Raw genomic sequence first — 26,776 nt, 5'->3', positions numbered from 1 at the left:
TTCCATAAACTTTATCGTTTTTATTTTCAATTTTATTAAAATATATTCATTAATATCATATGCACATTAATATTTTTGATATTTTATTTTCAATATTTGTGTTAACGTGAAGACTTTTGAATTTATTGGATATAATGATTATTTTCGTTTATTCTTGTTTTGCGTTGCTTTAATAACATGCTTTCTATGGACAGAATAAATACATGCATACTTATAATATCATTTTAAATAATATCAAATTCAAAAAAATTTTCTTTTATGAAGTATTATAATATTATGGAAAACAACGCAAAATAAACTGATGCTTACTGGATGAAAAAAACAACAGCTAAAGTGCGCCCTTCTGTAATTTTGATACCAGGATGTGGAGGTAATTTTTGAAGTTTCAGCACAATTTGCTTTTAACGCTGTTGTTTTCAGGAAGTGTAATAAAAGCAAGAAATAAAGAGAATTGGGAAACAGTAAAGTTATGGCCAACTATTTTTTCAGCTGACACAAAAATGCATAAATATATGCTTGGGAAACTGAATTGCGACACCTTATCTTATGTAGGAAATAATAAAAATTATCGTGTTTTTGTTCCTGATGGCAATTATGGACTTGAAGCTTGCGACGAATTGTTTCCGCGCACGCCCGTTCCCCACCGGTATGAATAATTTGGTGCATACACTTTTTGTGAAGTTTTATCCTCTGCAATCCTTTCCTCCACATATTTAATGGAATTTTTTATTTTATTGGCTTCTTGACAAATAGATATAATTCTTATTTTCATGATATTATTGTAATGCTTAAATCTCAAGGGTATAAGCCTGGAATTAACCTCTGGGGCTTTCCTTATGATTGGAGGGAAGAAGGAACACTTTTTTCAACAGAGCAAGGACTTGTAAACAGAATTGACGAAGCTTATGAGGCTTGCGGGAAACAGAAAGTTACAATTATAACTCATTCGCTGGGCGGCCAGCTGTTTCGTCTATTTCTCCAGTTGCATCCGTTGTTTGCGTCTTCAAGAATCAATAAATGGATAGCCCTTGCATGCCCGTTTCTTGGGGCAGGAAGGCATCTTACTGCTTTTCTGAATGGCTACGCTTTGGGCATGCCGTCAATATTTATGAAAGCATCTTCCATGCAAAGTCTTTCTATTTCAACGCTCGGAACATACTGGTTTGTGCAGCCTGAAAATGTGCCATTTTCTCCAAAGATTGGAATACGTGTTCAGACAAAAGGAGAAGGCCAAACACCAAAATGGTCAAAAAGATTATGGTTTTCCTATCATGTGGACGAGGAAGGAATATGCTGGGACGCAGATACTGATGAAAGTGTCAGCGAAGCCGAATCATCTTCGTCGCAAATTGTTACAGTGGCACAAGAAACATCAACGGAAAACGAAGACCTTGAAAAATCTTTAAGAGAAAAGGAAACGAAGACATTATTGAATGATTCATTGACGACTGAAGGTTCTGGAAGAAGTATTTCCTCTGAAAGAGAGGTGTTTGACAGATACATGCAGCCTCCTAAGCAGGTTAAGCCATCATCAAATCTTTCGTCGCTTCCTCCCTCAGATGCAAATACATCGCAAATAGAACCGCTTTTTTGGGAATATGCGCCGCTTCAGGTTTCTTCGGCGCAGCACCGCTCGCCAATCCTCGACAGCCGAAATTTTGTCCCTCCAGTGCGCGCTTCTTCTTTTGCCTTGCCGCCCCAGTTTCGACTGAACACGCTGGATGAGCCTCCGCTCTCCAAGTTCTTTGCAGACTCGTGCTCGCCCTCCTGCCGTAATGGGGCGCTCAAGCACCTTTCCTATGTTTCCTCGCCCAACTTCCGTGTCTCGGAGCGCCACACGCTGTTCCACCTGCATCACCCTCTTCCTCCCCCGGCAAAAGCCGGGAAGTCGTCGTGCCTGCCCTGTGCACAGCCGCCTTCTGCTGTGCCTCTGCCTTCCTCTTCGGCTCGTGCGCCGCCCAGGGCCTCAGATTCGGAGTCTCCGCCGTCAACAAGCCGTCTGCAGCCCACGAGCTCGTCGGAGCCTTCGGGGCTTCCGCGCCGCATGAAGCGCCTGTCGGATCTGTATGTGTATCTGCACAAGCAGACATACCCGCATATCTGGGAGCCACCGTTCACGCAGGAGGAGATTGTTGGGCACATCAGATATTTCTGGTCGCTGCCGCTTTCTCTGCGGTCGCTGGGGATCGACCTGTTCAACATCTTTGGGACTGGGCAGCCGACGGACTGGGACTGCCTCATCGATATCGACCAAAAGATGCTGAACAGCAAGCACGAGCCAGATGAGCCTGTGGCGAAGCAATGCTCGTCTCCACCAAATGCATCATCATCATCATCATCATCATCCCTTTCAACAACAACAACAACAACAACAACAACAACTTCTTCTTCTTCTTCCTCTTCTTTGTCAAATTCATCAGCCGATTCATCGAGATTGCACTCGGCAGCACAGGCGAAAGTGCCGAGTTCGTTTTCGTGTTTTACAGAGGATGCAGCGTTTGCGGGTGTGACGCGGGAGATGATTCTGAATGCGCATCGGAGATTTACGGTTGTGGACGGAGACAGGACGGTGCCAGCGTTTTCGGCAGCGAACGACATGCTGGATGCAGCAGCGCGGTTTGAGCTGCGCGGGCGGTGCACACGAACATCCTGTGGGACAAGCGGTGCATGAACATCATTTCGGCGATCCTGGGGCTGCCGATGCCGTATCCTTCGGTGTTCTGAGAGAGGGAGCTGAGGGGAGGAGGGGGAGAGAAAGGAGGAGGGGGAGGGAGTGGTGGTTGGGTCAGAGGCAGCTGGCCCATTGAATTAGGGTTTGAGGAGACAGGAGAGAAGGATGCTCTGGGAAGCCGGATGGGAACGTGCGATGTGGGAGTGATGGGGAAGAACATTTTCGAGTTTATTTTGTTTATTCATGAAATAGTCATTTGTCATTTCGAAAAACACCAGATTTATTTTGTTTGTTTTTGTTTGTTTTTGTTTGTTTTTCCTTTTGAAAGAGGAAAGAGGAAAGAGAAATGGATGTATATTTTTTGTTTGTGCGTTTATTTGTTGATTGAAAACTCTTTTTCATTTTTCTTTTCTTTTCTATTTTTTGTGAATGCTGATGGAAAAAACATTTAAAAAAAACAAAAAATCAAATAATTTTTTTTCAATCTGAAAAAAAAAAAAAATAATAAATAAATAAATAAAAAATGAAAAGAAATGAAGGAAACTCGTTCTGTGCCTCAGCCATTCCGAAAAGAGGATGCGGGAAAGATGGTTGGGCAGCCAAGGCCTTGTGCCCCTGGCGCTTCTCCCACTTCCATTTTCAATGCATGCTGCCCATTGCCTTTTTGCCTCCAAAGAAGGAGCACAAGAAACAACTCAACGTGCAGCTGCTGATGGCTCAAATAATAAAAAATAAAAACAAAAAAACAACAATATTTTCTCACTTCACATTCTCCACTTCAAGAAGGCCACCAAAACAAACACAGAAAAATCAGTTCAACACTCAAACTTTCATTCAGCGCTGGCTTTGGAGAGGCAACAAACCCCGCTCCTCCCCCAACCACAAAACTGAACAACATTCCCCGACAAAGGCTCTCACCATCTCTTTCGTTCTCTTCTCTATTTGCTCTCCACTTTCCCGAAAAAAAAAAAAAAAAAAAAAAAAAAAAAAAAAAAAAAAAAAAAAAAAAACACTCAAACAAGCACACTCCACACCCAGCAACAACACCTTAAAAAAAATAGAAAAAAACAGAAAATGATAAAAAAAATAAATCAATAACTTTAACAAACACAAAACATCACTGCCTCAAAGAAAAGATATTTCTCAAAAACAAGCTGTTTTCTCAACAGACCATGACTCTTTCCAATCCCCATTCAAAACAATCAAACGATGAACTCCTCTCTTTCGCAACTCTTGCAGACACAACCACAACCACAACAAAGAAAAAAATGCCTTCTTTTCAAAAATAGCACGTTCTCATTCTCTCCCAAACTCAGCTGACCCACAAAACACATCATTTTGCCTGCCTTCTGCTCCACAACCACAACCACGCCCACCATCCTTGCTGTCATTGTTCTTCCATCACATAAACCCTTCCCTTTCTCGACCCCAACTGCCTCAAATTAGTCCTTATCCCAAATGCATCCTTCCCCAACATCAATGCCAACATCAATGCCAACACCAATGCCAACACCAACGCCAACATCAACGACTCCTCTTCCCTCCTTTTCGCAAATGAGCCCAAAGCACCCAGTGAAACACAACCTCGCGCTCTCAGCGATTCCCGTCCACTTTCTTCCTTGTGCAAGCCTTCTCCATGCCCACAACCCCATGCAATCACAAAGGCACCTGCAAAGGCAAATCCCCTTTCTTTTCCCATCCCCATTGCGCTCGCTCCACAACAACAAGACAGTTCCTGCGTCTGCTCACAAATGCACTTGCAACCACATCAGCCGCATCATCTGCGTCAGCTGCATCCCTTGAAGCAGTGCCTCCCGTTTCTCCCTCGCATCAATCGCTGCTCAGCGGCTCCTCAATTCCTCTGCAACCTCGTCGCCTTTCACTCTCCCTCCACCACCATCTCTTCGATGCACAGCTGGTGCATGCTCATGCTCATGCTCATGCGCTCCATTGGAAAAAGGAGTTTTGCCCTGTCGCTGGTGCTGGCGCTGCATCAACGCTTGCTCGGTCGTTTTCCACAGCTTCGCTGAAATATCACAAAATCGCGGAGGCAAAAGCATCCCCACACACGCGCGTTTTCGTTGCACCCCCCGACTGCATGCAATGAGTTGCAGCAACCACAAACAGAAAAAAATATCTTTGCCATTTGTGCTTTTCCATTTTTCTTCTTTCAAGCACGAAAGAAAAGATCATTTGGTGAAGACAAGCAATCAACTGCCAATAACGATTTTCATTATATGAAAACACCTGCTGGCTCCAACAATCCACATAAAACGCGCGTGGCAGGCAAAACAAACAAACAAACAAACAAACAAACAAAATAAGCATTCTCAGGCGTCTCTTGCACACATACGCGCGAGAACCCAAGAAAATTGCGCACAAAATCAATGCGCAAAAGTGCTTCTGAAAGCTATATTTTGGCCCCTCATTGCCCGTTCATTGCAAAAACAATTTTTAATTTGCTGGAGCGAAATTATTATGGAACATATTGAATTTTTGTAATTCGATGAGCGTGGAGCTGCTGATGCCGCGGTCGGTACGGCCTTCGGGAAGCAAAGGGGCGCCGTTTTACGGGGTGGACGTGCACCCGGACAACTCGTGCTTTGCGACAGCAGGGCCATGTGTGTGCAGTTTTTGTTTTTGCTTGTCTGATGTGTGGGGGGTGCAGGGATCGACATCTGGGACGCGGAGGCGGTGATTGACGGGGCAAAGGAGGCGGACGGGGGCGGCGGAAGGCGGTGCAGACGCTGAAGGAGCACGAGGGGTCAGTGAACTGTGTGCGTTTTTCTCCCGAACGGGGCGTATCTGGCGTCGTGCAGCACGTCGGACGGGGCGGTGTTTATCTGGGCGCCGAGCGGGACGGTGGAGGCAGAGGCGGCGGGGCGGTGGTGGTGCGGGCGGCGGAGGAGACAGCGTCGGGGCTGCGAGGGCTGAGGGCAGAAGAGGCGCAGGAGGCGCTGGGGTGCGGTATGCGCGGGACTGGCGGTGGGTGCGGGTAGTTACGCAGGAGCAGGCAGCAGGGCACGCGGGGACGTGACGGGGGTGTGCTGGGAGGGCGGGTCGGAGGCGGTGTATTCGTGCGACCTGGACGGGGGGATTGTGTGCTGGGGGGTGCCGCGGGTGGAGGAGGTGATGCGGGTGGAGCGGTGTGTGGCGGCGGGGCGGAGTGTGTGCGGGTGGGGTACGGGGCGGGAGGATAAGAGTGCGGTGGAAGAGTGCGGTGTGCGAGGAGCTGGGGGGTGCAAGGGGATTGTGAGCGGGTTGGGCGGGCTGTTTGTGCAGTGCGACGGGGCGATCCTGGAGGTGGAGAAGGAGAGCGGGGCGGTGCTGCGGATGCTGGGCCCTTGGCCTTGGCCTGGGCCTGGGCCTGGGCCTGGGTCTGGGCCTGGGGTTGGGGTAGGCAGAAGGGCGCGAGAAGAGGAAAGGGAAGAAAAGAAGAAGAAGAAAAGGGGATAAAGGGAAGAAGAGCTGGAGGGTGAGTGCGAGCAGCTTAGCGGAAGGCAGCAAGCCAGCTGGACGAGTGGACGGGAGGATTGTGGTAGGGGTGTTTGGGGAGAAGGCGAAGGGGAAGGTGGACAGGCGGCTGGTGGAGGAAGAACAAGAGGATGAGGATGAGGATGAGGATGAGGAAGAAGAAGAGGAAGAAGAGGCAGAGGCAGAGGCAGAGGCAGAGGCAGAGGCAGAGGCAGAGGCAGAGGCAGAGGCAGAAGCAGAAGTGGGGTCATTTGTGATTCCGCAGTTGGATGGAGACGGGGAAGAGGGAGAGATAGAGGAGAAGGCAGATGCTCAGAGCAGGCAGCCGACACACACATCTGGACCCATTCCTGGGGCTGAAATTACAAATGGACGTGGAGCAACAACAGCACAGTTGGGAGGAAGAGAGATTTGTTGGGGGATGGGAGGAAGGGGCAGGGGCCTGGAGAAGAGGGGCAAAGGGAGAAAGGCGCTGAGGCAGAGAATGAGGAGGCGAAATCAGGAGAAGGAAAGGAAGATGAGGCAGGAGTTCCTTTGGGTTTGGGGAACAGGGAAGGAGACTCATGTGGGCAGGCAGGAAGTTGTGTTGTTGGTGGGGAACAGGGTTCATCATCATCATCATCATCATCATCCATTTCTTCTTCTTCTTCTTCTGATAGTGCTGGCGATGGAGATTGTAAGACAGAAGATGAGACAGAGACGTGCAGGGGAGAGGAAGAGAAGGAAGAGAAGGAAGAGAAGGAAGAGAAGGAAGAGAAGGAAGAAGAGGAATTGAGGAGAAAGTGGAGAGAGCGGATGAAGAAGTACTTGGGAGGGAGAAGGAGCAGAAGGAGCAGAAGGAGCGGAAGAAGCGGAAGAGAGGAAGAGAGGGGAGAAAGGATGGGAAGGGGCGGGAGCGTGGGATCGATGCAGAGTACCACACGGCGGGGGTGTATGTGGTGGATGGGGGGTGTGAGAAGGGCGAGGAATACACAGGCACTTCGTACACTTCACACACCTCGCACACTTCACTTGGGGAGAGGAGCAAGGATGAAGAAGAGAAGGGAGAGAAGGGAGAGAGCAGAAGGCTGTATGTGTGGGAGGACGAGTGGGTGCGGGAGGAGGAGAAGGAAGAGAGATGGAAGCTTAGGAGGAGAGGAGAAGAAGGAGGATGGGAGCAGGGATCGCCCTTAACAACGAGGACAACAATAATGCCGGGAGGAGAGGGGATGGGTGGAAGGAGCGTTGGAGCAGGGGTGAGGCAGAGGGTGATTGGGCTGAGCGGGGTGCTGAGGCTGGGGGTGCTTGTGCCGGTGGGGTGTGTTGGGGGGCATGTTCTTCCGATCACGATCTGCCGATTCTGCCCGAGCTATTTTGTGTCGGTGGGGAGGGGGAGAAGGAGGGGGAAGGGAAGAGGAAATAAAGGAAATAAAGATAAGAAAGGAAATGGGGGAAGGGATTGGGAGTGTGATTACCATCAGTGCTTTGCAGTGGCAGGGACAGACTCGATGGTGTCGTTCTATCGGACAGACGAGCTGGACATTTTTGGGAGGGGAGGGAGGCAGAGGGGGAGGCAGAGGGAGAAGCGGAATGGGCCGTTTCTGATTGTGCAGCAGATTTCTGGGCAGCAGCCTTCGGATGTGAGCTGGAGCCATCCACCGATGGAGACGGAGACAGAGCTGGGGCGGAATGGAGAAGAAAAGGAGAAGGAGGGGAAAGGGGAGGAAAGAAAGGGGAGGAGATGGTGTGTGTGCGTGTGCGTGACGATGAAAGGAGAAATGATTGTGATTCTGTTTGAGACAGGGAAGAGCCAGGCAGAGCGGCGGGAGAAGCGGCGGCGGGAGTGGGAAGGGCGGATGAGGGAGAGAGAGAGGGAGGAGAGGAGGAGGCGAATAAGGAGGAGGAAGAGAGGGGTGAGAAGGAAAGAGGAGAAAGAGGAGAGGTGGGAGAGTTGGATGGGAGAGAAAGGGAGAGTGGGACAGAAGAGGGGAGTGAGAGCACAGAGCATGATGACTGGACGAGAGAAATAGAAGAAGAGGAAGAAGAGGGGGAATATGGGGAAGAGGAAGAGGAAGAAGAGGAAGTGCTTCTGGATCGGGGCACGATTGGATGGGACTTTGCGAAGAAGGGGCAAGGGAGGAGCGGGAGAGCGGGGAAGAGGAGTTTCGGTTGTTCAGAAGGCAGTACGACTTCGAGGATGCGATCTATCCAGCTGTGGACGATGCCCCGCTGGTTCTGGCGCAGGCGCAATCTCAAAAGCCTTCTCAACCACAGCCACAGCCGCAAGGTGGGAGTGAAGAACTGGGTTCAGCCGGCTGGAGCGGTGGGTGCCTTGGGGATATGGGTGGGGTGGAGAATGCTGGAGGGAGTGGAGAGGAGAGCGAGGGAGGGAGAAGCAGATTTGCAGAGAAGAGGACAAGCGAGGAGGAGAGGGGGAGAAAGGGGTTGAGGCGAGTGCGATGGGGGGTGGAGCAGCAGCAGAGGAGGAGCAGCCAGGGATTGTAGTTTTGGGAGGAGGGGCATCGCGTGTCAAGAAGAGGATTGCGCCAATTCCGATTGGGATTTGCGATTGGAGCAAGGGTGGCGAAGCAAATACAACCAGCACCGCAACCACAACCACAACCGCAACCACAGGCACTTTCACAGACACAGCCATTGATGCACAGAAAGGGGGTGAGCCACGAGCAGAGGATGAGGGAAGCACTTGGAGAAGAACGGGTTGCGAATCGGTTTCAGGATTGAGCTATTTGAGGGACTTGGGAGAGCGGGAGGCGATGGAGGAGGATGGAAGAGGAGCAAGGGAGAAAAGTACAGGGGAGAAAAATTTGAGGGAAGAGCGGAGCTGGGAGGGTGTGGAGCAGAGGGAGAGGGAGAAGGAGAAGGAGAAGGAGAAGATTCGGCGGGTGATTGAGCTGATGGTGCGGATTGGGGTGTCAGAGGCGACAGAGGAGCTGCGGTGTGAGGAGCGAAGGCGGAGGGAGAAGCAGAGGAAGGAGCAGAGGGAAAAGAGGGGGAAAAGAAGGGGAGAGGAGGAGGTTGTGTGGAGAGTGAAGGGGAAAGAGGAAGGAGATGAGAAAGGGAAATGGAGGAGGAAGCGATGAGGGTGAAGGAGAAGATGATGAGGATGAGGAAGAGGAAGAGGAGGATTGAAGGGAAGGGAAGGGGGAGAGAGGGAGAGAAAAGGGTGAAGGGAGAAGAGTGGAAAGTGGAGGGGAGCGGGGTGGTGGAGCCGGTGGGGAGGGGGATGCTGGTGCGGCGGGTGAGTGGGAAGCAGGGGACGGGGCAGAAGGGGCACAAGCAGGGAGGGCAGCACAAGGAGCGGGGGGATGGACGTGTGGCAGGGGTATTATGTGCAGCAGGAGCGGGTGATGGAGCGGCTGCGGGAGGAGTGTGGCGGGCTGGCGGGGAAGGTGGAGGCGCAGAAGGCAGAAATGGGGGAGCTGGCGTCGCTTGTGAATGTGGCTGGGGGTGTGCTGTTTGGAGAGGGCGGGGTGCTGGGATATGCGAAAGGAGCATGGCTGGCGCGCCAGGGCCAGCAGGGGAGGAGCGAGGGATGTGGGGATGGACAAGGAGGCAAGGTTGACAAGGACAAAACAAAAACAGATGGAGCAAACAGCGACAGATCAGCACAGACAACGGCAGAGTGTGCTCCTCAATCTGCACAGGCACATCCAGCAGGTGGGATGCAAGAAGTGGGAGATGGGTTGGGGCAGAAGGGACAGGGCAGCAGAGGAGCTTCTCAGCCAGATGAACCATCTTCATCTTCAGAGAACTCGGAGATATCATCAACAGCAACAAAGGGAATGACAGACAATGCAGAAGGGAATGAAGGGAAAGGAAGAGGCGGGGAAGGTTTGCTGGGGGCAGAAGCAGAGAAGGTGTGTGTGGGAGAGGTGGTGGTGGAGGTGGGGAGAGAGTGTGGGAGCTTTGCGGATGTGGCGAAGGCTGTGCTGGGGCTGAATCCGCAGATCCGGTTTCTGGAGAAGGGCGGGGGAGCAGAGGGGGAGAGCGAGGAGAGGATGGAGGAAGGGAGGTGGGAGAGCAGGGCGGGGCGTGGAAATGGGATGTGGGAGGATGTGGTGAAGGGGCGCTTCCCAGCCACAGGAATCGGGCTGCGGCTGCGATTGGGGCTGCACTGTGGCGGGGCAGGGAGGGGAGGAGCGGAGGGAGCGGAGGGGTTGGGGAAGGAAAGCGGCGGGGAGGGAGGGCCTGGGGTGGTTGTGTGTGTGCTGTCGTGTGCTGTGGTGTCTGCTCCGCTGGTGGGTCTTTGGAAGATTCCGGTGGAATGGTATGGCGGGTGGCGGGGCACTGGATGGGCGAGCTGCTTGAATGGGGTGGTTTCTTCATGTGCTCCATCAGCACCAGAAGAAACAGAGGCAGAAGCAGAGGCAGATATGGGGAAAGAAGGGAGCAAAAGTGTCTGCTGCAGGATTGGCAATTGGAGGATTGGCAGTTGGGGGATTGGCAGTTGGGGGAGGAAAGGGAGCGTGCTTCCTGTGCTGCCGCCATTCTATGTGGCAGCGAACTCGGAGGTGGCGTGTGTGGTGACGCCGGGAGGGTGGGAGGCGGAGAGCGGGAGGGAAGGGTGGGAGGCGGAGTGCTTGGGCGAGTGGGCTGGAGGGGGAGGAGGATCAGAGGAGCTGGAGGAGGAGATGGGGGAGGGGAGGAGCGTGGTGCACGTGGTGTCGACGTGGAGCGGGTGCCGTGTCTGTGTTCCGTTTGTGATGGGCCGGCTGTGCTGGGTGTCTGTGCAGACAATGGAAGAGGAGGAAGAGGAGGAAAACGAGGAAAACGAGGAAGAGGGAGGAAGAAGGAGGCGATGTGTGGTGATTGGGGTTGACTCGTCGCTGGAGGTGTGGGTGTGGTCGGTGGATGCGAGATCTGCGATAGCGAAGGCAGTGGAGCGAGAAAGGAAAGGGTTGGCAGAGGAGGATGCGGAGGATGCGGAGGAGGAGGAGGAGGAGAAGGAGGAGACAGCACAAGGCTCGGCAGTGCTTGTGTTTCGGGCATCGCTGAGGCCGTGCTTCGGTCTGGAAGCAGAGGCGCAGGACTTGGCATCTGCCCCTTCTTCTGAGCCGCCATCGGATGTGCTGAGCCGGATTCAGGGGAAGTGGCAGGGGCTGTTTGGGGCGGGCAGGTGCTGTGTGGGGGAGAGGAGGGAAGGGCTGGGGAAGGGAGGGGAGAAGAGGGAGGGAGGTATCGGCTTGTGGATGTGAAGGTGGTGAGAAAGAGGAAGAAGGGGGTGGGAGGGAAGGAGGGAGGAGGAGGGGTTGTGCCAGTGGTTGTGGCTGAGTGCGAGGGTGTGTGTGGTGGGGAGGGTTGGCGGAGGGTGCTGCGGTGTGTGTATTTGGAGGTGGGGCGTGGCAGCCGCTTTCGGGCAGCAGGGGGTGCCTTTGGGAGGCGGTGGCGAGGGAGGGAGGAAGCCGCATGGAGCATGGGAGGGACGGAGGCAGGGAGAGGCGGGGAGGAGGCGGAGAGGCGGGGATGGCAGGGATGGTGAAGGTGCTGGACGGGGCAGACGCAGATGTGGCGCGGGCAGAGGAGCTGGAGCGGGAGATCCTGGGGCTGCTGCAGGCAGGGGCGTGCAGAGGAGGGAAGGAGGCGGAGGAGAATGCAGCGGTGCTGGGGCGTGTGCGGGAGCTGCAGAGCCAGCTGGGGCAGATGGGCAGGGCGTCTGCTGCTGCGCGTGCCTTCCACTTCGGATGGCCAGACTGAGGATGAATGAACGTGGTGTTGCACGCACACACATGCACACGCAGAAGGAGGGAATGCCAGAGCGTGTGGCGATGCTTGCTCTCTGGGTGTTGCATGCACCCCTTCCGAAGCATGGCCTTTCTGAAGTGTCACCGGCCATTTGCTGGACGAAGTGAGAGAGAGAGAGAGAGGGAGAGGAGCAGATGCGTCATCGTGCGCTGATTCTTCTGGGACTTGCTCAAAGGCAGCCATCCAAAGTGGGGAAAAAAAAAAAAGAACTTTATTATTGCTTGTATTTTTTCTTTTGCTTGTTTTTTCTGCTTCAAAAATACATATGAACAAAAAAAGAAAAGCCACAAAAACACGCTTCCTGACATGCTCAGCTGTGCATTTTCTTCCTCGCTGCAGATGCTTTTTTTTTCTTTTCCTTTTTTCTGAAGAAGTTCGCATCAAAAAACACGAAAAAAACTGCTCTTTCTGCACCGCTGCATGTGCGCCTTTTGGAAAGGCTCCTTCTGTTCAGAAGGGCCAGGGATGAGTAAAAACATAAAATACGACCAAACACGCCAATATCAACCAAAAACACTGTCCAACATCCCAATGCAATTAATAAATCGAAATATAGGAATCAAAAAAAGACTCATTCTTCCAGCTCGGTTTGCGAGGCACAAGGCTTCAAATCCTTTCAGATGAATAAAACTCGCAAAAGAACTCCAATAAGCATCCATTGGCCATTTCATAAGCTGCATTGCACTTGCGCTGCAATTCTCCTCCATTGCGCTGTTTCCCCCATCTTCATCCAAATTGAAGTCATTTCTTGATTTCGTTTGAACAATTATCTGTCCCTCTGTTTTCCTCAAATACTTGAAAAATAGCAATCCTTCCTGGAATGCAGCATTCATCTTTTTTCCCTCCCTCCAATCAGCTGAACTCTTGCTCCTCCATATTTGCCTCGATATTCGCGTTTTAAATGATGAACAGCCCATAAGGGCAATCATGAGGATCCACATTTGCATAATAACCAAAAAAGATCGCGAAAACAAAAATCGGGGAATTGACGCTGATACAGCGATGAGCATCATAGCATTGGGTATTGCGGCGCTAGCAGCGGAATTGTGCTTGCAGGAAGGAGGATGGGGTGCATGGGGAGAGGAGTGGAAGTTGGGCAAAGTGAGGGAAAAGACTGAAATGATTCCTGCAGGAGCACACAAGGGGGTGAGCACAATTATTGGGGAAGTGCATGCGAACAATATATATGTGGATACGAGGGCAAGGAGAGAAAATGAAGAAGAAAATGAAAAAACGAATGGATTGAAAGATTTTGATGAAGAAAAGCCCAATGAAGAGAAAGAAACTGACGGAAAAGAAAATGGAAGAAAACGCGAGATAAATAATAACTCGGCATATGCAACCAGAGGAAGCGGCAGAAATGGCGTTTTTGGGGTAGAAGGGAGCGAAATAGAAGGATGCTGGAGATTGAAGAATTCTTCGGCAACATGGAGTGGATTGGGGCTGCAAACGAGCGGGAACAGAAATGTTATTTGGGCTGAAAAGGGGAGCAAGGTGGTGATTTGCGGGTGCTGGGTTGCTGTGCTCGAAGAGATTTCGCCATTTTATTTTGATGGGAGCTGTGGATTGTTCACCAACATTTCACTCAGATCATCTTCAACCTCGACTGAACAGATATTCCCTCCACTTTTCTCTTCAAAAGCAGTGGATGGAGAGATTCCAGAGAAATGCCACATTTCTGTTTGTTCTTCTCATTTCTCATCTTTTTGTGTGTCTTCAGCTCCATTCATCTCATCGCACTTTGTTTCTCTTTCCCAATTGGAATTCTTCAACATCTCCACAAATCCACAGAAAACAACACATCAGGGTGAAGGGCTGGGCCAAACATCATTTCTGATGAGTGGGTGTGAATTTGTATCGGTGTGGGATGTGTATGATGGAGGGATTGTCCCCTCGCTCAACAGCCCCTCATCATCCTTGGCTGCCTCGAACACCTCGTTTGCCAGGTGCTATCGATCAGGGAATGTTGCAGTCAGCGGGAGCGAGGGGGATCCATCGAAACCAGGGAGACAGCAGATAGCAGACGATGGGGCGAATTCGTTCACCTGGTGCGAGTGGAACGGGTCAAATACAACCGGGACAAACCCAGGCAGTTCTTATGGAGATTCAAATGGAGGGGCAATATACTTGTATAGTCTGTCATCAGGAACACTTTCTGTAAAACATTGCTCGTTCAACGACTGCTATGCGTATCATGGTGGAGGAGCAATAACAGCATATGAAATATATTCCATTACGGTCGAGAATACTTCGTTCAACGGTTGCACAGCACAGAACCACGAAGGCGGAGGAATTGACATTTATTCGATTTCTTTGTGTGTCAGGATCGGCGGCTGTGAATTTCAGGGTTGCAAAGCAAATAACTATGGAGGAGGACTTTATCTTAGTAATTTTAATGTTTCTGGATCTGCCTGTATTGGAACGGAAAGTGGAAAAGGGGAGAGCGCTTGTGTGTTTGAGTGCTCATTCACTTTATGCTCGCTTACAGGTTCAAGAGGCGGAGGGTTGAGTTGTATTACCGTTCCGGACGCATTCAAAATGAGGAGCCTCCAATTTATTTTGTGCTCAGCAGTATCAGTTGGCGGAGGATTGGATTTTGAACTATCTCAATCAACAGCTCCGACCAACAACCTTTATTGTTATTTCTTCTTCTTCCACTATTGCAGATGCACAACCACTTCCACTCCATTTGGTCATGATATGTATTTTCAAGATGCTAAGATTCTTTTTTCATTGAACAGCCCATTCTATGAATCTTACACAACGAATACTGACGTGAAGAGAGTGTGTTATTCTGACGGATATTTGATGTTTCAGCTTACAGAAAAGAAGGAGTGGCTGAAGGAGGGGTATTTATTATTTGTTGGAGTGAGTGGGAATGACACGAGCAATCTGTGTGGGACGAGTGAGTCAGCACCTTGCAAGACCGTGGGGCATGCAGTGGGGTCGAGCATGGCGCAGCTGAGCTCGACAATCACAGTGCTTGGTGGAAGGCATGTAAGTGAAGGGGCGACAATCAGTGTTGGGGAAAAGAAGATAACAATAACAGGGAGAGGGAAGACAGTGAGTGTGATTGGGACGAATTCTCTTTCAACCTCTTCAACAACGCTGTTTCGCATATCTACTGGCCAACTGGAGGTGGGGCATGTGGGGATCGATCACAACTCAATGAGAAGCTCATCGCCGAGTGTGTTTGTGGTGTCACTGGGGAGCGGGACTCTTTCGCTGGTGGATGTGGTGATCGACTCTTCGACATCAGGAGGAAGTGGAATCTCGTCATCTGTGTTTGAAGTGGCGCTGAGGCAGTTGAAGATGATTGATGTTGAGATCAAAAATTTGAAAATGAGTCAACCTTTGTTCTCTGAACCATTATCAACAGGATCGGCATCAGGAGAAAGTTTGCTTGGGAATGTGACAGTTCGAAATGTGAATCGTACAGAAGGAGATGGTGTGGTGATGGCAAAAAGCGTGAAGGAAGGAGAAACATTTGTGGTGTGGAACACAACAATAAAAGGGTGTGAGTGTTTGAATGGAGATGGAGGAGGGATAAAGGTTGTATTGGAGGGAATATCGAGCAAGATTCTTATTGGAGATTCAACATCACGCAGCGGAGGAACAACAACATTTAATCAGTGCAAGTGCAGTGGATGTGGAGGAGGAATGTTCTTTTCATTGGCGGATGCAGATGCTATGTTTGAGTTATCAGAAACACTTGTATTTGATGGGAATGAGGCAGAATTTGGAAAGAACATGTTCATTTTGGGAAAGGGTTTTAATTCTTCTGTGACAAATGACTCATTCAAATTTGATTACTCATCAATGATAAATGATAAAACTCTGTTTGTGGGGAGTGATGATTTTCATTCAAACAAAGATTTATTCATGTTTCTGATTCCATACAGCTCATTTGAGATATTTATCTCATCAGAAGGATTTGATGTTGCAAGATGTGGAAGTGAAGAAGAACCGTGCAAAACAATGTGGAAAGGGATGGAAAACATGGAAAAGGAGAATGGAAAGAAAACAATTCAAATTGAAGGATCAACAACAATTCGAGATCCATTCAATATTTCCAATTATCAGATCAAAAAGGGCGTAAAGATGGGAGAGGAAGATACAAAAGCAATATTGAATTTTGAAAAGGCAGTTGGAAGTCAACTGGAATATTTCATGGAAAATGATGATCATCTTGAATTGACGAATATCCAACTTCGACTGTCAACTGGATTTGACAACTCAGCCAAAACGATTATTTCAAACAAAGGAGGAGAATTGGTGATTACTGGATGTTCATTCCATTCAGAGGCAAGAGTGAACAATGGATTTGATTGTGTGTTTGTGGATGTGATTGGAGGCAGTGTGGATGTGAATGATTTGTCGATGGAATCATGCAATGCTGGAAACAGCATATTTGTCATTCATGATGTTGGAGTTTCTTGCCAGTTGAGGAATGTTCGAGTGGAATCGTTGAATGAAAGTGGAGGATGTTTTCTTCTGATCAAAGGATCTGAATCAACAACAAAGATAAATGAAGCGGGTGAAGAAATGAGTCTTAACATTGATAATTCGTCATTTTCAGGAGTGAAGAGAAGTAGCAATGGAGCGAGCATTTTGGAGTCGAAGAGTGAGAACAAGATTTGTTTTGTTGTGAATGAGAGCAACATCACAGAAGACAAAGCAGAAACAAGTGAAAAAGGAGGGGCAATATTCTTCACATTGGGTGCATCAGGATCAATGAAGATGATTGACTCAACAATCAGCCAATGCAGCTGCAGTTTTAGTTCAGGGAGAGGAGGAGGAGTGTATCTGGTTACAAAAGAAAGAGGGGATTTGAATTTCACATTTATGGGAATGAAATTCAGTTCAAATACAGCAAGAGTGGGGAATGACATTTTCATTGAATGTTTCAACATCACATCACAGATCAATGAAAGTCAATTTCAGTTTGATCTTCGAGAAGGTCATTATACGCGTTACAATGCAATTTATGGAATTGATAGTTGTGATTATCCAGGTGACACAGATCTTATTGGATTTATTACGATCCATCAGAGTGACACAATCATTGTGAGCAGTGTGAATGGATCGAATGATAAACAGTGTGGAACAAACACACTTCCATGTGATTCAATTGAGCATGGGCTGGTGCATCTGACATCTGATTATGTGAGTCTATTGTATGTTGACACAGAGAGTGTGATTGGAAGAGAAATAAATTTGAAGGAAATGAGTCTGAGTTCGAAGAGCAGGGAGATGTGTGAAGTTGAAGTGAAATCAAACATTGAAAGAATGAGAGAGACATTGGTAACAACAACAGGAACAGTCTCGTTGGTGAGAGTGAATTTTGTGTTTGATTCGAATTTCATTTCTCAACATGAATCATTGATATCACCAGAGGGAGGGATTCTTGAGATAATAAATTGTTCATTCACCTCAAAACAATCAACTGGAGAAGGAAATATAGAATTTGCAAACATTCCATTTCACATCATTAATATGGAAAAAGGAGAATTACAACTTGATGGATGCGCAATATCAAATCTCATTCTTCATGAATCAGCATTATCTCTATCATCATCACTTTCATCAGTGATTTATTTGTTTGAGATATTCAATTCAACAATTAAAACTTCTCTGATAGATATTAATGAATGTGGACAATTAAACATGGAAAAGTTTTACACAGAAAATATCACAGTTGAGGGAAATGAAGAATTATTGATATGTTGCCTGTCAATGAAAAAGACAATTCAGTTGACAAATTGCACAATTGGTGGAGTCAGTTCAAACACCGCAAAAGGAAAATTGATGAAATTGGAGGATTGTTTGGATGTGAAAATGGACAGTTGCATTTTTGATGGGAATTCAAAGGAAAGAGACGAACATGATTTGAATGTGGAAGAAGAGATGTGCAGATGGGATGGATCACTTATGGATGTTGTGAAGAGTTCTGTTTTGACGAAAGATACAACAATCTCGAATTCACCAAAAGGTGGAATAACAATGAGTGGAGGGACAATAACTGTTAATGATGGAAGATTTGAGAACAACAATCCCTCAATTGAAGGATATCCATCACTGAGAAGAAATATCATCTGTTCTAATTCTGGAACATTGAATGCGATGAGTTTGAAAGGAGGAGATGGATGGGAAAGAAATACATCACTTTGGATGTTGAATGAAGGGTGCAATTTTGAAGGGATTGCTTCAGAGAGAGATTCATCATTCTTCATTCCTGTTCTGGAGAGTGTGGAAGCAAAAGAGGAGACAGATAGAATGGAGCTGACATTCAAAGGAATGCTTCTTGCTCCATGCAATCTGTCATTCTCAGTTGTGAAGAGAAAAGGAGAGGAGAAAGAGATTGATCATTATAATTTTGATTCAAATGGGTTTTTGTCAGAAAGAGAAGTTGAAGGGAGTGTGGGAAAAGATCTCATCAGCAGTTGTGGAAATGATGTTGAGGTGAGTGTGCATATTTTGTTTGGAAATGCAGAATCTCCTTCATCAACAAATTCATTCATTCTGAAGAATGCAAGTGAAAGTCAGGCGAATGGAAATGAAAGAATTGTTGAAGGAGGAAAAGAAGGGAAATCTTATTGGTTGTTGATTGTGATTGTGTTGGTCGTGATATTATTGGTTGTACTGATTGCATCCATTGTTCTGGCCATTCGATGGAGAAAAGCGAAAAATGAGAACAAAGATCTGAGAGAGATTGTGAATGACAACATCAAGAAGGATCCGAAGGCGTTTGAGATGGTGACGATGGAGATGTCACCAGAGGCGCAGTGGAGGAGAGAAGAGAAGAAGAACGAAGAGAACGCAAAGAAGAGAGTGTTTGTGAAGACGATGGCACACTCGGAATCATCAGAGTATTTGTTGTCTGAAAGTGGATCGACAGAATATATTCTTGGAAAGGATTCAGACAAGATTCCTGAATGGGCATTGGAGAAAGAAGAAGAAGAAGAGATGAGGAAGAGAATACCATCTCCATCCATCTCATCCACAGACACAGAAACCACGTTTGTTCGAGGGGAAGATCTGTGTCCGACCACCTCATCGATGTCGAATCTGGTGGATGCAATGGCCTGTTCATCTCCTCATGAGAAGCTGATTGTGGACTTGAGGGATTCATTGTTCATGCTGCTGCATGGAAGGAATGAGAAGAAAGAGATGGCGATTGGCACTCTTCAGCAAAGAGAGCAAACAGCTGCCCAGATCCTGTTCTGGGTGGCTAATCTTGCACTTCATTCATTTGACGAAATGGAAGTATCGCTTTCCTCTCTTTCCAATCTGAGTCCGCACATTGTTCTATTCTCAGAACACATGGTGATCTGTATTGTGATGCATTCGGACTGCTCGTCAGATGATGACTCAGACTCATCCTCCATATCTTCCTCAACTGTTGTGACATCTGAAAGTGATGATGATGATGAAGATGATGATGATAGTGACTCTCTGCCCTCATCAGCGTTTGAGGATGAGCCAGACAACTGGAAGGAGTGTATGAGGTGGAAGGCACCAGAGCTGCAGATGAACAGGAAGATGGGAGCAACAAAGAGCTCAGTGGCATTCTCGATTGGGATGATGCTGTGGGAGATTCTGACGCTGGAGATTCCGTTTGGGGAGTATGAGGCAGCGATTGCAGGAGACAAGATTGTTCGTGGGGAGAGGCCGAGGATGGGGGAAGAGCAGTCGAGCCTTGAAGAGGTGGTGAAGGAGTGCCTGTCGGGTGAGGCAGGGCTGCGGCCGACATTGGGAGATTTGAAGCGGGAGTTTCTTGGGCGCTTTCCGAAAGAAGCGGTTGTCATGACAGTTTCGGATGCAGTTGCGATTCAGTCGTTGATGTATTGCGAAGCGAATGGGCAGGATAATGAGAATAATGAGGATGATAAAGATGAGGGAAGCACCAGCAGCAGTTGCAGTTTGAAATAGTTTGGAATGGGAATGAAGGCGAGCAGAAAGAGGAAATGAAGGAAATATGGATGAATAAATATGGATGAGGTTGCTTTGAATAAGTGTTTTGTTGGTGGAATGGAAATATCAGAGCAGCTGCATTACCAGTGGTTGCCCTGAAAAAAAGGGTGATATATATGTATTCTTTGTTTTTTTGGATTTTATTTTTTTATCTGTTTTTGGAAAATATGTATTTGCGTTATTCTTTTTTTAAACAGTTTGCTCAAAAACGAAAAGTGTGCATTTGAGCAAAAAGTGCTTGTGGAGATGGTGGGATTGTTGCTGTGATTGTTAGATGCGTATTATAATTTCATTTTTACATTTTTTCCATTTTTATTTTGCTTCTGTATGTTTATATATTTATTACAAAATCACTCTTCCATCTTCTGTAATGTTGGATTGTGTTCAGAGCAAATTGGCTGTTTTTCGTGTTTGATGAAACTTTCTTAAATTTTTTTTTTTCTATCTTTTGGAATGGCTGATGGATTGATATGCATGTTATGCAACTTTTATTTCTATGTTTGTGCAGATGCCTTCAAAGAGATAATTTTCTCTTCAAACAATGCTTGTTGTTTATCAAGCGTCTTTATTCACTTTGCAAAAAAAGTTGAGATTTCAAAGGCAAATGAGAAAAAGGATATGATACGCATCATCCTAATGCGTTTTTAATGCAAAAAAGTTTTCAAAAATGCGAAAAAAATAAACAGCGAAAAGTTAAATAAATAAATAAATAAATAAATAAATAAATAAATAAATAAATAAAACAGGGCATTGAAAAAATTTGCATTCAATTAAAATGAGAAAAGTTTCAATCGTAATTTTAATAACTATTATGATATTGAAAGCCATCAACAACGCGAAAAAGAAGTAATAGTCATGAAGAATAGATATCATTTATTCATCATTCAGAAGAATATCAAACAAATAAGTGGCTAAAGCAATAAGAGCCGAACTCTTTGCTTTTTCTGTAATTGACACCACTCTCTCTGCCAATCCCATTTCAAGAAGTTGGCGCCTTGTCTTTATTGTTGCACATAACGCAAATTGGCACAGAAATCTTAGCACACCAACGCGAACTGCATCACGTGGCACCCTGTAAGAAAGATATAATTTTATTTTCGCAAATATTAATTTAGCCCATAAAATTCATTAAAAAAAACTTAAAAAAATCATTGTCATACGATAACAGTCGGAAAATAATCGCTAAAACATCACTTGAAAAAAATAATTGATGGTTTTGCTCGCATTGAACAGTAAATGTGATAGCAATCATTCCAATTCCAAAAAGAAAAGGAGAAAGTGCGGATAGCGATGAAACCACAATTAGCAGCGAATCTTCGAGTTCTGCAGGAAGTTTTTGTCCCTTGAAAAGAATAAGAAGACACAATGCACACAAATGCCTTTTCTCCTGAAGAGGATCAAGAAAGAATGAATTTGACTTCTGATGCGGCGGCATAGAAAAGTAAGGATAGGTCGGAGATTTTGAAGGATTGTCTGATAATTGAGAATTTGATAAAGAAAACCAAGAATTCTCATTGATAAATGATTTTGCAGTTTCATTTTTCAGATCCTTCGATTGCATCTCATCTTTCCAATCATTGATAGTTTCTCGATCCTTTTTGAGTCCAGAAATGTCTGCTACTCCCATTTGCTTCCACTTTCCATTTTCATTCTGAATACTCAAAAGGCAGCTAATCAATTTCAGATGGACTGCATGGTTAAACAGTGGATTGTACAACGAAGTTGTTCTGCTCTGCTGAACTGAAGCAAGAAGCAGCCGAAAAAGAAAACGAAGCAAATCTGTTTCTTCTTCATCGCCATCAGAATAATTCATTTCTCTGCTGTATTTGCCATTGTTTTCCTCGCTTCTTCCAATGTCATTGCCAGAATAATCTCCACATTCGCATTCTTTCAACACATCATCATTCTTTTCTTCCACATTCAAAGATGTGCAATTGCGTTCATTCATAAGCACATCACATATCTTCTCAAGAAGCCTCTCATGCCACTCAACATCAATGCAGCCAAAGAAATGGCCCATCAGCATCGAAAGAAGAACAAAAAGCGATTTCAAACATTGCTCGTTCTGCACTGCAATCGTCCTTTCTGCAATTAATGACGCTAAGTTTTGTGGAGACGCAAGGAAAAAGGCTTCTTCATCCGCTTGGCAGAGAGAAGCGCACAAAAGAGGAACTACACGAAGCAGAAAAAGAGGCGTAGAAGCATCCAGAATCAACGTCTTGAGTTGCGTTAGTATTCCGCTGAAGAGAAGGTTAGCTGTAAATGAATGGCGGTTGAGCAGCACTAATTGCTGAAGATTGCTTAAAAACAGCGATAGTCGGTTTCCTCGATAAGTTCTGTTGAAAATGAATACATATTTATAAATATTACATGAAAATCATATATTTTTTTAAAACACAATATAATTAAAAATAGTGGAAGAATTAGTTTTCCATAAAAGAAATCAATTTTTCAAACTGAATAACTGCCAATATCCTCTGAGGATTTTGAATCATATCGAAGAACATATTTAAATCACCTAAAAATTCAAACGAAGAAATCATACAAAATATTTTTCGAAACAAAATATGATTAAATGAGCAATCAAAGAGGAATAATAAAATAAAGCAATTTAGAAATCAAAGAAAATGAATGTAAGCCATCATACAATGATCAGGATGCAACTTGTAAATGGTTATAATAGGCAGCACATCATCAAGCCCCATCGAGAAAAACATCTGAGACAGAAAATGCATGTGAGGCAGTAGCGACTGAGGCGAATTGACAAGACAGCTGACAATCACAAGCAGAACCACCACTTCGTCCATCATCGACTCCGACTCTGTGGCTGCCCATGCTGAAGCAGAGGCGAACGAGAGGATTGGCACTTTCGCATTCAAGCTGGCCGTTCTCGAGCGGAAATAATGGTCGAACTGTGAGAACATCCCTGTGCTCACTATCTCATTCGCATGCACCACACATTCTCTTCCAACTGTCAAACCATTCACTTCATCTTCCGCTTTTGCGTTTTCATCTTCCTTCAAATCATATCCTTCTTCCATTCCTTCTGCCTCTTCTCTTCCTGCGCTGTTTTGTCTCTGTAGCTCTTGCCTCTCCTTCAGCAGCAGCATCAGCCTCTGCTTGTGCCACCGTGCCACAAATGGAATGATCGCCGGGTCGCTCTTCGCCAGCGTGTCAAACAGCTCGTCCCATTTGTTGCGCTTGCTGGCATTGCCTTCTCTGCTCTTCTGCGCAAAAGACGATCGCTCTTTCAATAATTTCGTTGCCTCTTCTTCATCAGATAAGCCACGTTTTTGCTCACTTAAGTATTTTTGTGTCTTCTCTTCATTCTTTTTCCTTTTTCCTTCTCCTTCAACCCCTCTTTTCGCCTTCTTGACCTCCAAAATCATCTGCCTGCACTGTCTCTTCTCCAACAGCTGTGTCACCACCAGAATAAGAACACAAATCGTCTTCCTGTGGCACTCAGCCGCCAGCACCTCAGAAATGCGCTGGAGTGCGTTGTCTGCAAAGAAGCTGTCGAACCACGAAAGCGGATGGGCCGATAGGAAGAAGAGGAGGGCAGCAGCGCGATAGCTCATGTTCACATCGTTAGAAGAGAGCATTGCTAGCACAAACTCCAGCTGCGCAGCTGAAACAGAGACAGAAGAGAAGTCGTGGGTGATGTAGAGTGTCTGTGCTTGGGATTCGATCAGGCACATGACAGCAGTGTCGGGGAGCATCCAGAGAGATTCGTCTGAAATGGAAGTTGTAGGTGAGATTGAAGAAGAAGAAGAAGAAGAAGAAGAAGAAGAAAGGATGAGATGCTCAGATAAAGAAGATAAAGGACCAATACTGTGGAATTGTGAATACAATGAGGAAGGATTAAAAGAATCATAAACCGAAGAAGAAGAAGAAGATGATGATGAGGAAGATGAAGAAGAAGAAATTGAAGAAGAAGAAGAAGACGCAGAAGCAGAAGACGAATGAAATGGATTCAGTTCTTGAGAAGGGGAGATATCCTGTGAATATTTGATGATGCTGTCTATCAGATTGATGAGATCGGATAATTCTCTTATTGATCGCCTTGTGAACGAAGTGGGCGTTATCTGAAACTGAAAAAATGATATTCAAGAAAACAGATGAAAATGCATTCAAAATAAAAAGAAGAAAAGAAGAAAAAGATTAAAAAAGGAGATAAATATGAAATTCATAAGCAATGCAGATAAAGAAAGCTCAAACTGTTGTTGGTTCTGGTGATTGTTGTGCGTGATATGCTGACTGATTGGAGGAAGAATTGAATGCCAATTGAGAGAGATGCGTATGAGATGAGTAGAATGTGGAAGGAGAAGCAGAAGCAGAAGGAGAAGGTGAAGGAGAACAAGAACAAGAAGGTGAAGGTGTGATGTGAGAAACATCAGGAAAAGAAGAAGAATGAGCAGGAGATGAGGAAGGAGGAGGAGGAGAAGGAGGAGAGAATGCAGAAGAAGCAGAAGAAGGAAGAAATGGATGCTGAAATGCGGATGATGTGTTGGATGAATTGAGATGAAATGCAGATGAAGAATTTTGGTGTGGGTTAGAAGAAGAAGAAGCATCTTTTGAATTCTCTGAATGAATTGATGCTTCTAATGAAGCAGTAGGCAAATCAGCATCTGGCGAAATGGATGAAATGTTGACAGAAGGTTCATTGATTGAAAAACAGCTTGAAGCAGAATGAAGAACAGTTTCTGTTTCACCAAAAGCAGATGAAGTGGACGAAGACTGAAATAAATAGTTTGGATGTTGTGGAAGAATTACAGAAGAAGAAGAAGAAGAAGAAGAAGAAAAGTTTGATAACCTGATAGTTTGAATATTCTCAGAAATATCTCTATTGCTTTCTTCTTCTTCTTCTTCTTCTTTCTGTTCGTTCTCATTCTCATTATCTTCTTCCAAAATGTGAATAACAGTTGGCTGAGGAGAGCTTCTGTCTGAAGAAGAAGAAGAAGAAGAAGAGGGAGAGGGAGAGGCAGGCGTGTCTGGATGCTGAACAAGATGGATGATGGATGATGTGGGTGAAGGAGAAGGAGAAGAAGAAAGAGATTGAGAAGGAGAAGGTGACAATGAATTATGTGAATGAGAAGAAGATAAATATGAGGAAGTGTGATATGCAGGCAGTGAAAAAAGAGGCGTTGCATTGGCCAGATAAGTTGAAGCAGAAGAAGCCAATGAAGAATCGCCTGATGAAATGGAACAGCCAGAAAGTGTCTCAGAAACAGAAAAAGAGGCATTTTTGTGGGTGGAATGATGAAACGATGAGGAAGAAGAAGAGGAGGAAGAAGAGGAAGAAGAAGAAATTGAACTTCGAGGTGAATATTGTTGATCAGAAGCAGGAAAAGTGCAAGGAGGGAAAGAAGGAAGAGTCTTATTGCTGGCTATGTCTTGTGGAACATCAAGCTCTTTGATCCCATCTTCGCTCTGAGATTCGCTTCCCCCTCTTTCAAATTCATAAGCATTGCAATTTTCATCATAACTTGCATCTTTATTGAAAGCACTTTTTTCATTTTTTGTTCTTTTTTTGTTCTTTGAATTTCTCATGTCATCTTTGGAGCAATCAATCTGCTTGACTAAAGATGACTCCTCAGACAATTCTTCAGAATAACCTGAAGAACAACCAGAAGAAGAAGAAGAAGAATACGATCCACAATCAAATCTTATTCCATTCATCTCCATTTGACTTTTCCTTCTTCTTCTTCTTTCACATTCTCCTTTGATATTACTTCGTGTGTCATTTGTCGTTTCGCTCTGGAGCAACGCCACTCTCTCCAACGCTGCTCGACTTCTGATCTCTTTCAGAATGGGCACAAAAAGTGCATTCGATAAGATGGTGAAGGCAGATATCTGAGAAAAAACATGGAAACGAAAAATAAAAGAGAAATATAAAAAGAGGTTTATTGATTTATTGATAAAACTTTTAATTTTTAATGAAAAAAAAATATGGATTATTTCAATGCTCATTTGAAAAATCATTGTAATTGCATCAAACAATAAGGACATTTATAAGCCCTTCCAAATTTCCTTCTTCATTTTTCTCTTTCAGTTTTTTTATATAAATAATTTGAGAACAAACTTGAGTTGTTTCGTCTCTTTCCATTATTGAATTCAGAATTTGCACAAAAGTTTCTCTCTCTTTCTTTTCCTGCAGCGACAGATGAGGACTGGAAGAGTTTGCATTCCAGGGAGAAAGAGATGAAGAGGTAGAAGAAGAAGAAGAAGAAGAAGAAGCAGATGAAAAATCAGTATTTGAAGATGATATCACATTTTCTATTTGAGACAATGAAAATGGAATGACAGGATAAGCAGGCTCGTCAATAGAAAAAGTTGAGTGTGAAACCTCAGTCGATTCAGAGCGGCTGGAAAATGTTGACTTTTCAGAAGAAAAAGTGGAAGACAAAAAGGAATTTGAAGATGTTGGTGTTGAAGGCTGTCTGATTGAATCTTTCCTGTTTGTTTCTGGAGTCAATGGATTTGTTATGAACAACTGTCCAAATGTTGACTGAATCATCGATTCTGATGGCTTGGTGATGTCACACGCAACGCAGCTGGCTGATTCATCAGAAAATGTTGGTGTTTGATGATGAAATAACTCGTAGACAAGCGCTGCAGCACCTTCCAGATCTATCCTTTCTTGTGTTCTGAAAAAAAAGATATGAAAAAATGCATTCGAAGAAAAAATATTACATTTAATTTATTGATTAAAAAGGTTAATTATTTTTTGTCAAAGAAGTAAATAGAAGCAAACAATGAATTATTTGCAATATTCGTCTTATTTGTAATCTCATTTACCGTTTCATCATTAAAATACTCTATTTTACCAATATAGAAAATAAACAGTTAATGAAATAAACATTTCACGAGCAAATACATTAAAAAATGCAGAAACCTATACGTATTGATCTGTAA

General features: G+C 45.6%; 6 protein-coding genes across 6 annotated transcripts; 4 read left to right on the top strand and 2 right to left on the bottom strand.

Annotated features, from left to right (window-relative positions):
• Positions 1-585: 585 nt before the first annotated feature.
• On the top strand, positions 586-2,671 carry MONOS_18053 (putative Lecithin:cholesterol acyltransferase; the record flags this gene model as incomplete). Its single annotated transcript, XM_067871033.1, has 2 exons — positions 586-646; positions 801-2,671. 2 exons carry the CDS (start codon positions 586-588, stop codon positions 2,669-2,671), a joined length of 1,932 nt encoding a protein of 643 aa, XP_067721933.1.
• A 1,387-nt stretch (positions 2,672-4,058) lies between these two features.
• Positions 4,059-4,376, bottom strand: MONOS_18052 (uncharacterized protein; the record flags this gene model as incomplete). The annotated part of the gene is made up of 1 exon (XM_067871032.1): positions 4,059-4,376. One exon carries the CDS (start codon positions 4,374-4,376, stop codon positions 4,059-4,061), a length of 318 nt encoding a protein of 105 aa, XP_067721932.1.
• Positions 4,377-5,177: 801 nt separating this feature from the next.
• MONOS_18051 (uncharacterized protein) lies at positions 5,178-9,225 on the top strand (the record flags this gene model as incomplete). Its single annotated transcript, XM_067871031.1, has 7 exons — positions 5,178-5,301; positions 5,384-5,638; positions 5,685-6,067; positions 6,231-6,749; positions 7,105-7,868; positions 7,928-8,356; positions 8,436-9,225. 7 exons carry the CDS (start codon positions 5,178-5,180, stop codon positions 9,223-9,225), a joined length of 3,264 nt encoding a protein of 1,087 aa, XP_067721931.1.
• Positions 9,226-9,450: 225 nt separating this feature from the next.
• Positions 9,451-11,839, top strand: MONOS_18050 (uncharacterized protein; the record flags this gene model as incomplete). The annotated part of the gene is made up of 3 exons (XM_067871030.1): positions 9,451-11,152; positions 11,230-11,428; positions 11,506-11,839. 3 exons carry the CDS (start codon positions 9,451-9,453, stop codon positions 11,837-11,839), a joined length of 2,235 nt encoding a protein of 744 aa, XP_067721930.1.
• A 1,050-nt stretch (positions 11,840-12,889) lies between these two features.
• Positions 12,890-20,415, top strand: MONOS_14379fu18049 (uncharacterized protein; the record flags this gene model as incomplete). Its single annotated transcript, XM_067867177.1, has 1 exon — positions 12,890-20,415. The coding sequence occupies one exon, from the start codon at positions 12,890-12,892 to the stop codon at positions 19,817-19,819; it is 6,930 nt and encodes a 2,309-aa protein (XP_067721929.1). The 3' UTR covers positions 19,820-20,415.
• A 97-nt stretch (positions 20,416-20,512) lies between these two features.
• Positions 20,513-26,670, bottom strand: MONOS_5100 (uncharacterized protein; the record flags this gene model as incomplete). The annotated part of the gene is made up of 7 exons (XM_067875220.1): positions 20,513-20,933; positions 21,022-22,197; positions 22,319-22,379; positions 22,509-23,952; positions 24,080-25,714; positions 25,944-26,508; positions 26,660-26,670. The coding sequence occupies 7 exons, from the start codon at positions 26,668-26,670 to the stop codon at positions 20,735-20,737; spliced, it is 5,091 nt and encodes a 1,696-aa protein (XP_067721928.1). The 3' UTR covers positions 20,513-20,734.
• Positions 26,671-26,776: the final 106 nt, after the last annotated feature.

The sequence above is a fragment of the Monocercomonoides exilis genome, assembly GCF_001643675.1.
Source record: "Monocercomonoides exilis strain PA203 chromosome Unknown scaffold44-821271, whole genome shotgun sequence".
Taxonomy (NCBI): domain Eukaryota; phylum Preaxostyla; order Oxymonadida; family Polymastigidae; genus Monocercomonoides; species Monocercomonoides exilis.
Note: the sequence above shows the minus strand (reverse complement) of the source record. Positions and strands in the feature narration are given on the sequence as shown.